Consider the following 16,970-nt stretch of genomic DNA (forward strand, 5'->3'; position numbering starts at 1 on the left):
TGTAAAGTATGAAATAAACTTTAATAAGAGTTTATATCCTGTGAAGTATATTAAATTATTAACTTCCCCTAGGGTAAGTTATTATAATGGGCCGAAAATCGAAATTGAAAATTTTTACATTTCTCGACGTTTTTAAGGTTTCTGAACATTTTGGCATATCTCAGAAAAAATGGATGTGTGTGTGTGGATACAAATTTTCAGTCACGTTTTCTGGCGCACGGATCAACCAATTTGAATGGTTCAAAAACATTCGATTCCTATTGATAGGGAGATGAGCTGATTAGTTTTTGGCAAAGGCAGGTCCAGCAGTTACGGAAATAAAGAGCAAAGAGTGCATAAAATAGAAATCGATTTTTTGAGAGAACGGAGCATCCGATTTGAATGATCTAAAAAACATTCAATTAGTAATGATTGGGAGAAGTGTTCAATAGTTTTTGGCAAAGGCAGGCCCAGCTATTTCGAAGATACGGAGCTAAATGTGTAAAAACTGGCAGTGTTTGAGATAACTAAGCGTCCGATTTAAATGATTCAAAGAACATTCAGCTTGTCTCAACAAAATAATTGATTTTGGAAAAAAAAAATTTTTGTTTAAACTTTTTTTTTAAAAAAAAAATTTTTTTTGTATATCGAAAATAATTCAGATTTTATTTTTAATTCTGACTAAAGTTCTAATATACTTTGAGCAAATAATTTCAACTTTGCAATTCAATTTATATAATTCTTATAAATATTAGACAATGTTGCCTTAAGGCACGATGCCATACACCCAACTAGTTATTATATTAAAAATAAGAAATTTTTTATTACAAAATTTATTGCAAATAAGTCCTGGACCAACAGAATATAGGCCCGGCAACGATGCGTGTAGAATTGACAACAACGAAACAACAAAATCGTTTGCTCGAATGCTAAGTATTCGATCTCTGGGGTATTTACCACAAGAACATTTTGTATTCGAAGTAATTAGCTTTAATTTACATCTAAAAAGAATATGCAGGTACATTTTCGTATATTACGAAACAAAGACCAAATATTAGAAAACATGTTAATAACAACTAAGACGACTGAGCTTAAAAAAATGTAGCAATCGTAAATATTTAGATATTGCATTTAAAATATATTGTAAACATAATTTTTTGTGCAAAATATTTTCGTAACAAGCAAAATTTGTATACACATCTTATTTTCTTAATTGAATTTTACATTCATTTTCTCTCCTTTCCTTTGTGTCTAATCCAGCAAGTATTTTTTTTTACAAAAGGTTGTTTTTGCAAAGGAATGCGCATGGCAACATCGCACTTTCAACTATTTCGTGTACACGTGGTCGCATTGCCATCGTAAATCCTCAAAAGATTTGTATAAGGGTGCATTGAAACACAACGGGGCAAACAACCGTACCGTCGAATAAACTACAACGCATTTGTCTTGTGTCCGAACATAAAGAACTGTTCAAGCTCGAAAGGGACAAGCCCGATGAATATGAATTTTTGAAGATAAAATTGAAAAAAAAAATCATATAATATAATCTTGTTTTAGAAGAATATTAGAATGATAATAGTCTACTTAAGATATAAAAAAATACATTTATGAATAAAAGTGTATCAACAATATGAAATAGATACAAATGAAAAAGTATAATATATACCGATTGTTTTTATAACTAGTGGGGCGATGGCATCGTGCCTTAAGGCAAATTGCTGGAATTTCCCACACCAAAAATTATTATTTTATTAAAAAGATTAACATTGAAAAAAATTTACTTCGAACAAATTCGATTTTTGAGAAACTATAAATTTGACAAAAGATTATTTTTTCTTGAAAAAAAATTTTTTGAAAAAAAAAAAAATGTTTTCTTTATTTTGACATATTTTGAAAATTCTGAACTTTTTTCAAAGCTATCGTACTGCTTTAACTGCATAGAGACAAAATGTCAAAGCGCGTAAGCGCCGCGTCATAGGAATGTAAACAAAATTTATACTTATTATTAAAATCTCTGTAAAATATCTGATAATTTGATGTGCATATGTCTAATGATCATTTTTGACCGCCAGATGACATTTTTTTTTACTTTTTTCACTAGATCTCCGAAACCGCTAGACCTGCCTTTATGAAAATTTGATCAGTTCATCTTGTTAATACAAGTAAAATGTTTTTTGTGTTATTCAAATCGGACGCTCCTTTCTCTTAAAACCCGAGTTACCATTTTTGGCACTTTTTGCCCCGTATCTTCGAAATGGCTAGACCTGCCTTCGCCAAAAACTACTCAGACGTCTCCTTATCAATACAAATCGAATGTTTGTTTAATTATTCAATCGCTTCATCCGTGTTCCCGAAATCGTCGACGAATATTTTTATCCGCACACACATACATACACGCACACACACACATATACATCCAATTTTTGTAAGGTATGCCAAAATGTTCAGAAGGTTTTGAAACGTAAAGATATATAAACATTTTCATTTTCGATTTTTTTGCGATTACTATAACTTGCATTATGGAAAGTTAAAAAATGAAAGAATAATTCTAGTAATTTGCACTTGAAACATTGATCATGTTCTTGAAAAAAAATTGCAGGACTAACATTATAAATCAGATTTATTTGGTTAAAAAACTGAAAGAGTAAGGAGCTTCTGTTAATATAAATAATCTGAACTTTATTTCTATCATGTAAAAATATAAAAAAATATTTTCCAATCTGTCATGCATGCAGATGCATTTGAAGAATGCAAGTATTATGCATTTTCTGAGAAAAATTACAGTTCTAAGTTACCAAATACCAAATACGTACATAAATTCGAAATACATGAATTTTGCATTAAAAAACTATTAAAACATGTCTGTTTTTAATGACGGATTATGAACCGAAAAAAAACACAAAGCAACTATTTTATATAGAATGCCAGGAAATGAATATTTGTCACATAGATAAAATCATACATGAACGGCGCCGTTATAATGAAGCAAAACTAGGCGTTTATGACTCAACTCAAAGTTATGAGAGTCTTTTCCATATAAAATTGACGAGTCAAAGGCAGACTGACGAAAAATAAGCTGTCTTGTAATAAATTTAATACGAAATCAATTATAAAATCTCATTCAATTAACATATAAAAATTATCTGTCAAATGGGAAATTGACTACTGAGTACAATTGTACAACAGTAAATTATCAAATTACTTAAATGTCATAAACCTAAAGGTGTAAATATTCATAATGATGATAAAAATCGAATTGACTAACAATAAAAAATATTATTGTTATATCGGTTAAGACAATCCTAGTTTCCGATTTAATAATGAATTTAGAGCCTAATAAAGAATTATATTTTAATAAGATATCTTAATCAATAATATGTTTATATCAAATAAGGAAAAATAGAACTGAATAAAAAAAATGTGAATCTAAAAGAAACAAAACAAGCATTATGAATTAGCCAGTTTTGTAACAAAAATAGAATTTTATTTTTCATCTATGACTAACTTTAAATTTCTAGAAAAGATCTTTAATAAAATTACGAAACTGCCACAAACGAATTAGTTTAACAGATTTCCAAGAATTACGATCACACATACTTAAATTCGAGATAGTGAAAGAAGCGACTGAGAACTAAAGTGATTGATTAAATTCTCTGAATTCAAGTCGTGAATAATTCACCCGAGGCGACAAAAAGAAGATAAAATCCAACAAATAGTTTTTATATCAACTAGATATCAATTTGTAATATTTCGACAATCTGATTTTAGTTATAGTTTAATAAAAAAATTATAAATGATACAAAAACAACAGAATTATCATGCCTGAAAATTAAATGACAATAAGTTTGAAATAAAAAAAAAATACTACTCACCGAGCAGGTTACAATTTCGATCTATATGTAAAACACCTGGAATAAAAAACAATCAAATTAGTACACAAATATTGTTTATATTTATTATTTATATTTTGAGTGGCAATTAAAACGATAGGAATCTAATAAACAAAATTACAGCACCGAGGTCCCTGATAAAGAAGGAATTCAATATGCACAATGAAAGATTTGCTAAAGTTTGTATGAATTGTACCACGTCATAAATTAGATTGACGGTTATACAAGCCAGATTATTATTACAACATAACATATGCCCAGAGTGCAAATAAACGAGTCCTATAAATTCTCATATCGATAGGATATTATTTATAGCGTGTAGATTTCTTCATGATTTATAACAATATTAGTTTTCATTTAGACATTTGGACAACATAAAATACCATGTTACAAAATCTTAAATTTGACTCAAACGAGATTGATAATTCATGTGATTCATAAACTATCATGTAACAATTAACTAGTTGGTATTGGTATTTAGCCTTGAGGCAAGTTACATGAACTTCCCGATATGTATAAATAATCGGCTTAATCAATAAATAATAAATTAATTTATGAGTGGATTTATTACACATAATTGGCGGAGTATTTTCAAAAAGCAACTTTTCAGAAATCAACAATTATTATATTTGAACCAGTTTCCGTAGGATTTTAATGGTTTAGTATGTTTATTAAGACCAAGTACTATATTGTTATACCAAGTAAATCTAATTTTAATTTTAGCTAACGTCAAAAAAACTACTCATTTTCTCAAACTTTGATGAATTTTTAAAATTAAACTACTTGTCGTAAGGCCGTAATATTACAGTAAGTTCTATAAGACCATGATATACATCGCTAAAAAATCCATAAAAATCGGCTTAAATTTTTTTTCAACAGTTAATTACAAGAAAACGGCTCGGTAGATTTTCACCTAAAACTAATCAGTATCATTCCCAACTAATATCTTTCGAACAGTTTTTGATTTTTTAAAATCGGTTCCGTAGGATGAGCTTAAATGTGGACGAAAAGTTTAACACTTTTTTTCAAATTACAAAGAAACGGCTTGGCAGATCGTTGCATAAAACTGACAAACGATAGTCCTCATCGAAATACATCAAATGGCTTTTAAATTTTTGAAATCGGTTCAGGCGTTTTTGAGAAAACGTCGATGAAAGGTCTAATTTTGACAAATGCCAAAAAAACGATACCAATTTTTGCAAACTTTGACGAATTTTCAAAGTTAAACCAATTGTCGTAGGGCCGTAATATTTTAGTATGATCTAGAATACTATAGTATCTATCGTCAGAAAAATAATAATAAAAATCGTCGAAAAAATTTTTTTAACACTTTATTACAAAAAAACTGCCCGGTCGATCTTTACTAAATTTTCACATACACACACACATACTTTTTCCAAATTTGGTCTCATTCGATTCAGAATGGCTTGAAACGTCGAGAAAACATAAAATTAGCGAATCGGATTTTTTGATGAAAACATAAACTTCTCCTTCAGGAAGGTATCAAGTTTTTAGGATCATATTACTCTTGTAGATTAATAAATTAAACTAAACTAATAATAAAATATGATTCCAAACGAATAGTATAGATAACAAGAAAGGAATATTTATCATGAATGGAATTATAAGTATCCTAATTAAAACAGTCGTGCCATATGAAACTTTTGAGCATTTGAGAATTTGTTTATACCAGCGAGCTCACATGAATGCGATAAAAACAGAAGAGGTATCTATTACAAATGACTGTGCGAGGAGCGTGTCCAAGGAGCTCACACAAGAAATGAAAGAGGAATCGTCGTTACAAATATGAAACGAGTGGGCTCTCATATCGGAGATCGAATGTCAACTCTGATGGAATGCCTGAACTGTCTCCTTGCTAAATTATTATGATACCGCGATAGCCATAACACAGAATGTACTTATTGGATAAATGGAGAAGATATTCAGGCTGTAGATAAGACGATTCGCTCACAAGACTTGGTGGTAATGGTAATAAAATACCATGAAAAATTACACGTTAAATTAATCACAATTTTAGATTATATTCGTAGATAAAAATATAATTAAGCTGAAGAGGGCTTCTAAAGTAAATCCCCTTTGGAAATACTTAGCATCATTCATGCTTTTGTATTTACCAAATCATTCACAACTGTACATTTAATATAATAGTCAATTTAAGGATAAAATAAAAATAAATGACAATGAGTAGAAGTTATCAGCATTACTTCTACGGGGACGTCCTTTAACCTTTAACCACGTGGTAATATTATAAAAACAACCATCCTCCCCATCCAAAATTACCTGTTTTCAGAAAACATTTTTGGTAAATTTTTCATTTTATTTTAAATTAAGGTAAAAAATAAGTGCATGTAATATATAGGTTGTCAAATATCTCCCTTCCGCCTTTTTGTATTATAAACCAAGAGCAAAAAAGCGGAAGGGAGATATTTGACAACCTAATATCTTACTAGGCACTTCACCTCCCTCACGGGATATTTTATAATTTTTTATCAAACCTCCACCCCCCATTTAAGCCTCTCGTGATCAATAGACACCCTATACGTTAAACAAGAAAAGCATAATGAAGTAAAACCAAAAATAAATTCTAATATAAAAATAACAAGTTGACAGGAAATTAAAATTCCTTATATAATAATTGACTCAAGGTTATATTAAAATATTATAGGCGTTACACTTTTTAATGGAGATTAAATTTGAATAAAATGAGAATTTTTATTTTGCTAGGATGGTTTTCAATCAAGTTAAATAGAGATTGGTTATTAAATTTTGTTAAAAACTTAACGTAAGTGTTTTTTTATGCAGAAACATTTATAATTCCAATCCCCTGACTTTCATTTTCAGCATATAAAAATTAATCATACTGAAATTAAATATGACTAGATAACGCCTACATTCCCAAGAAATATTATTGATTTTTTTTTCTTGCTTTAAAAATTGTCGAATACAAAAAAAAGGATTCATACATTTTACACGTAAGAATCTGAATTTATTATATTGAAATCCCTGAAAAAATAATATATATCAAGATCTTATTCAACAACTATACTAAATGCAAATCCAAAATTATTCAATGATTATCTTAATTTTTTTTGAAATTTTGAATTATTTATTTAAATTTATCTTTATATTTATATCGAAGCACACAATAATGGATATCATATTAGAAATTTCATAAGCCATTCTGTATTGAGCCTATGTTAAAAATGGACTATATTTACTTTATTTTGAAGTCGTGTGAATTAAAGATATTAGCAAGTACCAAAAGCCAATATTTACAATAACAACTAAAGTTGACATTCAGATAAATTTTTAGCAAATATGTACAATTTTTGGGAATTCCAAATAACCCACATTTGATCTTATCGCCCAAGTATTTATTTAATGTAATTATTTAAATGTAGCGACTTACGACTTACTAGAAACGATTATGGACTAATAAAATTTATTTGTTTAATAATAAATTTCATTGTACAAAGAACTTGCTATCTGTTCCGTAATAAAAATTGCGTCAAAAGACAATCGTGAAGACAATGAAATGATGAAACCTTATCGTATTGGAAAATATCAATGTTTATTATTAACGTGTATGTGAAATACTAAGAAATGAGAACACATCGCTTGTAGAAATTTTAGTTGACAAATTTTCCATAATAATAAATATTGGATTATTTAGCCTGCTTAGCAACAAATAGAACAAGACTGTGTTTAAAAAAAACCGTAGAATTTTGTACAAAATTTGTGTTAACGCAAAATTTATATTACTAAAAATAGCCAAAATAAATATGTATACAGCAAATATATCGGCGAAGTGGAAAACAAATAATTGCTTGGTGTAGCACAATTTACAGCCATTGTAAAAATGACATTTTTTAAATTGAATATTTGTGAAAATCGTTAACATGGATTAGCAAATGAAATATTATAGACGTTACAGATTTTTAATCCATATAATAAAAATTCAAATTTAATAAAAGTAAAGCTATTACATTTTTTATGATAGAATTTTGCTACGTTTCCAACAAATTTGATAAAACAGCAAGTTTAACGATTATCGAAAGGCTCACAGGATAAGGTGAAAAGTTAACGCGCATTTAACGTTAAATTTATTACATGGTGATGATTAGTATTCACACGGCATCTGTTTCTGATGAGGTCACGTGGTAAACACATCCTCCAAACGGAAGAGGTTCTACGCTTTAGGATTCTGTGTGGCTTTGTGAATTGAATATTGATGGCATAAAAAGTGATCCTGTTGTTGAAATAGTTATATGGATAGTTTAAAAAGAGCATTCATTCTTCTTGCTCAACTTTTCAAAGTAAATTAAGTACACTGGTATAAATCGGGAACTGAAATCTATTCAATCTCAACAAATAAGGAGACTAAAAGAACATATTCAAGCGATTTGCTACCATTATCTCCAAAATGATTTTTTCATACTTTATGAATAAATTTATTTCTCTTTTAAATTCATTTTATTATATAATATTTTTTGTAATTAATTAGCATATTCTAACATGTGGATTTTGAACTTTATCATCATTCTTAAAATTAATATTTTCTTTTTTCCCTTTTGTAGTCATCTAATTTTCCAAACAATTAATTTAAAAAAGCATTCTCCTTTAAAGTGTCTCAAAAAGCAAAAATGGTGATAAAATCCAATGCCTATATATTGGACTATGCCAATTAATTGAAGATTCACCAGTATTATAGAAATGCCAAAAATAAAAAAATATCAAATATAGACAGGGAAACCATTAGATTGCCTTCTGAGAAAGCCATTTAGTTAAAAAGTATCATCTCAACAGCTCCTAGGATCCTTAGGATCTTGTCGCTGATTTCACAAAAAAAGAAAAAAAAATTGAAGAAATACCATTCACAAAATAAAATCTAGCGATTCTGAAATCTTTTTTTTTTTTTTTTTTTTAATATTATTTCTTTTTTTTTATAACAATCAGAACATTAGTTATATCTATGAGCTATTTTGAATGATATTAATAAAATTTAATCACAGGTAGTACTATTTGAAGCAATTTTACTAGATCAATCTAACTGACCATATTTTTTTTAGGTTTCCTGATTCTGGTGTATGGAGCAGCGGAGTAACTGAGATCTACAGTAAATTATGTTATTTCTCCGATTATTGCAATTAAACTATTTTATTAAAATCTAATAAAATTTCTTTAAATATAAACAGCAAAAGAATAAAAAATCCATAAAGATATATTTAAACTATTTCGATCCGAATTACTGTAATCGCTTACAGCGATCTGATTAATGGTAATTTAATAGGAAGCAATAAATTTTGCACCAAGTTGATAAATCAAATGGTAAATCTTCAAGTACCGTTTTGAAATATTTGTTCTACGGATTAAAAGCGAAACAGCTCCAATCTAATCATGATTATATACATTTCAATAAAAGTGATGCAATCATATTATATTTGCAAACAAAGTATTTTATAACATAGCAAATAAAAAAATACAGGAAGATAAGTTATCAAGACACACCTAAATTATTAGGTTTCGAAATTACAAATAAAATAATCTGAAATTCTTTTGAAGTTGAATCAAACAGAATCATCAAAAAATAAAAAATAGAAGTGTATCATAAATTAACTAAATTTTAGGAAAAATATAGCCCGTTAGAATTCTCAATTACTTGCTGAGGCAAATAAATATTTAAACTCGTAATGTTGAAACTTAATGAAAAAACCAAGGAAGTATCTCAATAAAACGGAGTATTTCCTTATTAGGTACTAAATTTGAATGGTTAGAGTAAAGGAAATAATATAAAAGGCTTTTGATGACCACATAATAGTGATTTAAGATCGCGGTACCAGCGTTCATTCTTACACCAGCATCATTTCTATATCAAATGAAGCCATTTAGAGAGCCCTTTGTACAGAAATTACCGCTAACAGGGAAGGATGTCTCGAAAAAAAAAAAATCTATTGATCCAGAGGGAGGTAAATGACACATTTTATAAGATCAGATACCCAACTGCCCTTTTGTGTACTACATTGGATAATTGTTTATAAATATATATGTTTATACGGTTTGGAAATAATTTGTTTGCACAAGACGAAGGCAAAACAAGCAAATGTTTGGAATACAATTATTACAATTACCATTTACAATTCCTTTTCATTTTATTATCATCATCCACGTAACTGATGTCATAGACGACATAAGGATAGCAAGTTCCATTCATTAAAAATGAAACTATGTACGGTATTATCATTATAATAAAAAACCCGCATTCTCGTTACGTTTGGCTGACCGTATGATGAATTTATCACAACTGCTGAGTTGACTGCTGACTGCTTGCGAGGGTGTTACTGTATACATATTTATGTGAGTTTGTAAAATTCCATCGATTCGACATTCGGAATATGAAGATATACTAGTACATTATTAGAACATCATATTTTTTATATTGTCGAGCAAACAGAAATTCTGTCCTAAGATTGTTGTACTCAAAATCTTATTTTAGGCAGTATTTAGATACAAGGCAAACCAAAGGTTTCTTTACCTATATTAACTTCCCGTAGGGTAAGTTATAGTAATCGTCTAAAAATCGAAATTAAAAATTTTTGCATACCTTCAACGTTTTGAAAGTTTCATTTTGCATACCTTAGAAAAAATGGATGTGTGTGTGTATATGGATACAATTTTTCGTCCACGTTTTCGAGCGCACGGATCAACCGATTTGAATGGTTCAAAAAATATTTGATTCCTATTGATAGAGAGATGTGTTGATTAGTATTTGGCAAAGGCAGGTCCAGCTGTTTCGGAGATACGAAGCAAAGAGTGCAGAAAATAAAAATTGAGTTTGTGAGAGAACAGAGCATCCGATTTGAATGATCAAAAATATTCAATTCGTCATGATAGGAAGAAGTGGTGATTAGTTTTTGGCAAAGGAAAATCTAGCCGTTTCGGAGATACGGAGCTAAATGTGCTCAAAATGGCAGTTTTTGAGAAAACTAAGTTTGATAGATTTTTAAAGCAGAATTTAAATAATACAAATATTCTATTAAAATTCACCTAAAAGATAGGCCAACCATTGGATTGTCATCTATAAAGCCACGTCATTTAAAAGTCAAGCTTCGATATGTAATTTCTGGTTGATGATATAAAAAAATGATGCGTTATTTAATGAACAATTCCTGAGTAATTCTTGGATAAAATATCCATGTTATGTTACCGGTCTCTTGTTATTTTTGACGAGCCATAATAAAATTCGGCCAATTAAATAAATTTTTAATTAGCGCCAAAGATTTTTGTTTCACTTAATTGCAATAACTATAACAGCATTAATCAGATCTACGATTTGAGCAGCCTTCCTTACCCTATATAAGTAATGTGATTTTTTTTAACAGTTCGAAATTATGAAGACTGTAGAATTGTAGAAATATCGCAAATAACGCTTAATTCTTGGATAAAATATTTATGTTATGTTACCGGTCTCTTGTTATCGTTAATGAGTCTTAATAAAATTTCAGACAACTATAAAAGCCAACTAAAGAAATATTCGATTAATCCCAAAGATTTTCGTTTCATTTAATTGCAACATTATTTAGGAATTGCGTCTTCAGCAACCTTGCCCTATATGAAAAAAATAATATTTTTTTAAAAACAATTCGAAATCATGAAGATTGTAGGAAAGCAGAAATATCGCAAATAAGGCTCTTTTGTTTTTACAAAAAAATATTTAAATATCTTAATATTTACTTTGACCTAAGGGGAGCATGTGGGTTTTCTGGCTAATAAGTGGAGACAAGAGCAGAGTAGTGTATTATGGAAAAATCGTACCAAACATGATCGTATTAACAGAGTTCTACTGTATATGTATCAAATAATTCTTGTGAATCTACATCGAACATATTGCATAAGTTTATTTTCATTTTTCATATCACACTAGGCAATCGGAACTGTAGGGCGACACGAGCTTCCTGTGTTATTATCCCTGCGCGTTCAATGGATATGGTCAAATAATATCCCTCATATGAACACTGTACAATGTTTGACGATCCATGACCATTACTTTTTATTTAAAAATGAAATTATATTCGCGTGCAATATCATATGAATGCATACATGCATGCATGAGCTTCATGTTGATGTCAATAATATTATATAAATATAAATATATAAATATAAATGATTTTAATACTAAAAATATGTAATTTTGCTATGAATTTCAAATTACCGTTATAAGTAATGTAATTCCAGTCGATTTGCGATAAAGGCTTGTAAACATGATGCATATAGCCTTATCAGATAAAAAGATTAGAATTCAGGTATGCTAGAACAAATTTTAATTATTGAAGCCATAATCGGAATAACGTAATTATTATTGACTTTAGATAGTATTTACAGATATAAATATATCTGGATGGAAATAAAATGTGAAGTAATTTTCCAAAATGTGTATATTATTAGAATGATCGTTAGCCCATGAACGCTAATGCTATGGAAAGTTAAATTCCAATCAATTTCAACAATTATGAAAAAACGGTCAGAACTATCTTTACAAAAAACTAACTCACGACTATTCCCAAATGAAATCTTTCGAACAGTTTTTAATTCTACAAAATGGGTTCAGATTTTTTAGCAAAAACGTTGACGAAAAGTTTTGCATTCATTTGTTAAATATTAAGAAACGGCTCAGCCGATATTCTCACAGAATGAATGAATACGAGTTCTAAAAAAACGAAGGTCTAACCATTTCGGAGATACGGAGCCAAATGTGCAAAAAATTGCAGTTTTTGAGTAGAACTAAGCATCCGATTTGAATGATTCAAAATGCTGCTTGGGAAAGACAATAGTTTTACTTCATTTTTTTTTAATTTCCAAAAATTCCTTTCTTCGAATATTTCATTGCAGTACGGGAAGTTCCAGCAATTTGCCTTAAGGCACGATGAGCAGAATTTACAGTATTACAAATATTCTTTACAATTCACCTAAAAGAAATAGGCCAACCATTGGATTGCCATCCATAAAGCCAAATCATTAAAAAATCAAGCTTTTGGCTTGATTTGCTAAATATTGAGAAACGGCTCGGCGATCTTCTCACAAAATGAATGAATACGGGTTCTTCTCGAGTTTCATTACAGTTTTGAAATCAATGCAGCGATTTTGAGAAAAAGGTCAAATTTGACTCACATATACAAATAGTTATTCCAATTTAAAACGACTTCTTTGTGAAATCACACAATCGGGAAATTCACTCTTCATATCGCGTTCGATGTATCAAAATATTTTCTCATCTGCAAGTCTATTTCTATTCCGTAAAAGCGAAACATTAAGTGTATTATCATTATACATCATTTTTGATTCGCAATATTCATCAAATGCGGGTATATATTTATGTATGTCCTCTATATCATAAAAGCATTGATAAACTTCCCATGAAATTGTCTTTTTAATGCCATTTTGTGAATATTTCGATGAAGCACGCGAATCGTATTGTATATGACGACTGAATCGATAATGAATCTTCATTATGGAGCCCTGTTGTCCGATCGTTTCGGTCTATGGGTCCTCGGACATAATTGTATTTTCGGTTTTATTTCTTTTTTGCATCAATGTAGATGCAGGGCTGACCCAATAAAATTGAAATATATATATATTTAAGCTTGTGAATAAGAAGTCATAAATTTCTTAAAGAAATTTATAACACACATTTGCTGATTAATGAAGGATAGAGATTTTACCTTCAAGTTTAGGAGATTTTTACTCTAATATCTGTGTAATTTTTTCCATATGCAATAAATGAACACTATACCAAATTATAGCTCATTAAATGTGTTTTATTATTTTTTTAAAATTAACACTATTTCTTATTTTGAAAATAAGTGTAAAAATAAAACATTGGAAGATAATTCTAGTAGTTATCTGAAGAATATATTTGGAGAAACAGTATTTTCTAATCGTGTTACAATCAGCAAATGTAGGCGGGAAAATTTTTTTCGTCAGGTAATTAATATTAGTAGTATTCTAATAAGAAATATTAGATTTCCAGACGAATTTATTTAGTTAGTCTAGATTACTAATATTAATATTTAATCATTATGATTCATTGATTCTGTATTTCAGCATCTACATTTTACAACAGGGTCTTAGGAAAGAGAATTGTAAAGTCAATTTCATCAGCAGGCCATTAGAGTTAATTGGTTGGTTAATTGATCCTGGTAAATGGCAATAAACACCAAGCAAAATGGGGGGCTTGTTGCCATTAAAACAAGTTTATTAATGAAAATGTGTACGTATAATTCAATAGACTGGGTTTTAGAATTAAACTTGGTATATAGTACAATTTGATTAAAAATACCATGGACTGACTAATAAGTGTACATTCCACTGACAAAAATTATGTGAGATTTGGATATTGCCATTATGCAAAAATTTAATTTCAATTAAATTATTACATATAACAATAAACAATTGTGCAACATCATATTGGCTTTTACTTTACGATTTTTTTTGAAAATCATATTATTAACCATATACTTTACAAAATAAATTTGTAATAGCGTCTACAAACAGAAATCGTTAAAAAAAGCCGGTATGATAAATTGATGCCACAAGAAGAACAACCAGTCAATACCAAGTTTAATACATTTATGAACACAATAAATATATATTTAAAATCGACTCACCTAAATATTATGTATAATCCTGTAAAAATTCACTACACTAATAAAATGTTACACAAATAGGACCTTGTTTTATAATTGACTGAAATGAAGCGACATTCAACATGGCAGCGAACCCTCCTTCAATGTTTTAAAGATGCATTTGATTGGCCGAATGTTTCACTAGTATTGCCATGTTCTATTTTGACATTTATGATTTTATTCAAATTTTGGCAGATTTTTATAGGTTGGTGAACTACAATTAATAAATAAACCAATTTTAATTTATTAAACATGAAAAGGATTCAATTATAAATATTAAATAAAATAAATATGAAAAACATCACTTGATATTTACTCTGGTAACATTTGTTGTCTAGCGGTATCGAACTGTCATCTGTCAACTGTCAACTGTCAAAGCAAAATGCAATTGGTTCTTGTGCTAACGTTTAAATGATCCAAATATAATTATTTTATTACTATTTATTGTTATATTGTATAATAAAAATTCTTAACTTAACCATGAACAAGATAAAACAATCAGTTGAATATTTGAAAGGACCTGATCTAGTTGTTGAAGTTCAAAAATACTTTGGTGTAAAGTATAAACCCTCAGTTCAAAAAAATAATAGTGATACAGAATATGATATAAATCGAAAACAAATTGAAAACCAACAAAAATACACTGCCACTAAAAATATTTATGAACAAAGTGATAATAGTCAATTTAATGATGTTAACCTCAAATGTCACAAAAGAAATGTTAGCACGGAATCACAATCGTCGCAATGTGTATCTACTGATGATGCTTCAACAGATTCAGATATCGAACTGAATAAACCTAAATATGAAATCACCAACAAATTTTGGTACTATCTTTTTCGTATAGGAACTGAGTTAGGCGATGAAATTTTTTATGCAACTTTTATACCATTTTGGTTCTGGAATATCGATGGTGCTGTAGGAAGACGTGTTATCTTTGTTTGGTCTGTTATAATGTATATAGGTAATATACACTTCTATAACTCATTGATATTCCCAAATTCTATAACTGTATATCTCAACTTTAGGTCAAGGTTTAAAAGATGTTATCAGATGGCCTAGACCAGGTCCACCTTGTATACGCTTACAAGAAAAGTGGTCACAAGAATATGGAATGCCTTCAACGCATGCTATGGTTGGAATAGCAATTCCTTTATCTGTTTTAATATTTACTGCAGAACGATATATTTATCCATTGCATCTTGGTGGAGCAGTTACTTTGACTTGGTGTTTGCTCATCAGTGTCAGTAGATTATATTTAGGAATGCACAGTGCATTGGTAATTATAAAATACATATAATCTAAGAATGGGCTCAAACAAATCACTTAGTTTTATTATTTACGATATAGGATGTTATTGCTGGGTTATTCTTGGCATTATTACTTATGATTCCATTAGTTCCACTGGCTGATCTATTAGATGGGTTTTTAGTTACAAATCCAATGAGTCCTCTAGCAGTTCTTTTATTATCTTTACTTTTAATATGGAAATATCCAAGTGCTGATCGTTGGACACCCACAAGGTAAATTGCACTTTAATTGATATAATTTATTCATTCATATAATTTAGTATATTATTTATCCTACTTTCAGAGGTGATACGACAATGACCACTTCTGTTTATGTGGGTATTGTGCTTGGTGCTTGGCTGAATTACCAACTTGGTAGAATGGTTATACCATCATTACCTCCTCCATATACAATAATTTGGCCTTCATGGAGTATGCAGGGTTTAACTTTACTTCGTACAACATTGGGATTATGCTGCATAATGGCTACTCGAGCTATTTGCAAATCTTTGTCTTATGCCTTAGTGTGCGCTCTTATAAGAAAAGATCCACATGAACTGAGAAAATCTGAAAATTCCTTACAAAATCGTTCTAAATTAATTGTGGAATTATCATATAAATATTTTACATATGGAATGATAGGTTTCAATACAGTTTTTCTTTTACCTCACGTATTTCAGTTATTAGGTATAAATAGACCAACTTTTTATACGGAATTGTAGCAAAATCTTTAGAAATGCATTTACTTACAGAATTTAGTCCCCTGTGATAAAAAGTAAACATAATTCACATAGAATATTATAGCTTTCAAATTTATTATTAAAAACAAGCATTTATTGATATAAATTTAGAATAAAATAATATATTTATTAATATTTGAGTTGAACGAGTTCCCTCAATTAATATACTTTGTATCTGATATATTAATTGAAAATGTTAATATATCAACTTGAGAACTTAACACTCAAAACAAATTATCAAAAATGAAATAAATATCACTAAATTATTCTAAAAACATAAGTAATTTAAAATGATCTCTTTGACAAGCAAAAAGTACATTAGGAATCACTCTAATTGTGAACACAGCTAATACCAAGTTCAGTTTAAAGAAT

General features: G+C 29.1%; 1 protein-coding gene across 1 annotated transcript; it reads left to right on the forward strand.

Annotated features, from left to right (window-relative positions):
* The first annotated feature begins 14,957 nt into the window (after positions 1–14,957).
* LOC113366765 (sphingosine-1-phosphate phosphatase 1-like) lies at positions 14,958–16,611 on the forward strand. The gene is made up of 4 exons (XM_026608419.1): positions 14,958–15,533; positions 15,598–15,848; positions 15,920–16,092; positions 16,163–16,611. Exons 1-4 carry the CDS (start codon positions 15,050–15,052, stop codon positions 16,578–16,580), a joined length of 1,326 nt encoding a protein of 441 aa, XP_026464204.1. The 5' UTR covers positions 14,958–15,049; the 3' UTR covers positions 16,581–16,611.
* Positions 16,612–16,970: the final 359 nt, after the last annotated feature.

The sequence above is a fragment of the Ctenocephalides felis genome, unplaced genomic scaffold (genome assembly GCF_003426905.1).
Source record: "Ctenocephalides felis isolate EL2017-DRISC unplaced genomic scaffold, ASM342690v1 CF-g0.4_SCAFFOLD_01170, whole genome shotgun sequence".
NCBI classification, from domain to species: domain Eukaryota; kingdom Metazoa; phylum Arthropoda; class Insecta; order Siphonaptera; family Pulicidae; genus Ctenocephalides; species Ctenocephalides felis.

Excerpts from the sequence above, each read along its gene's own strand:
- LOC113366765 (XM_026608419.1), top strand. The coding sequence starts at position 15,050 with ATGAACAAGATAAAACAATCAGTTGAATATTTGAAAGGACCTGATCTA. Across the intron at positions 15,849-15,919 it reads TAGGAATGCACAGTGCATTG|GATGTTATTGCTGGGTTATT; the intron begins GTAATTATAAAA and ends TTTACGATATAG. Across the intron at positions 16,093-16,162 it reads GATCGTTGGACACCCACAAG|AGGTGATACGACAATGACCA; the intron begins GTAAATTGCACT and ends TCCTACTTTCAG.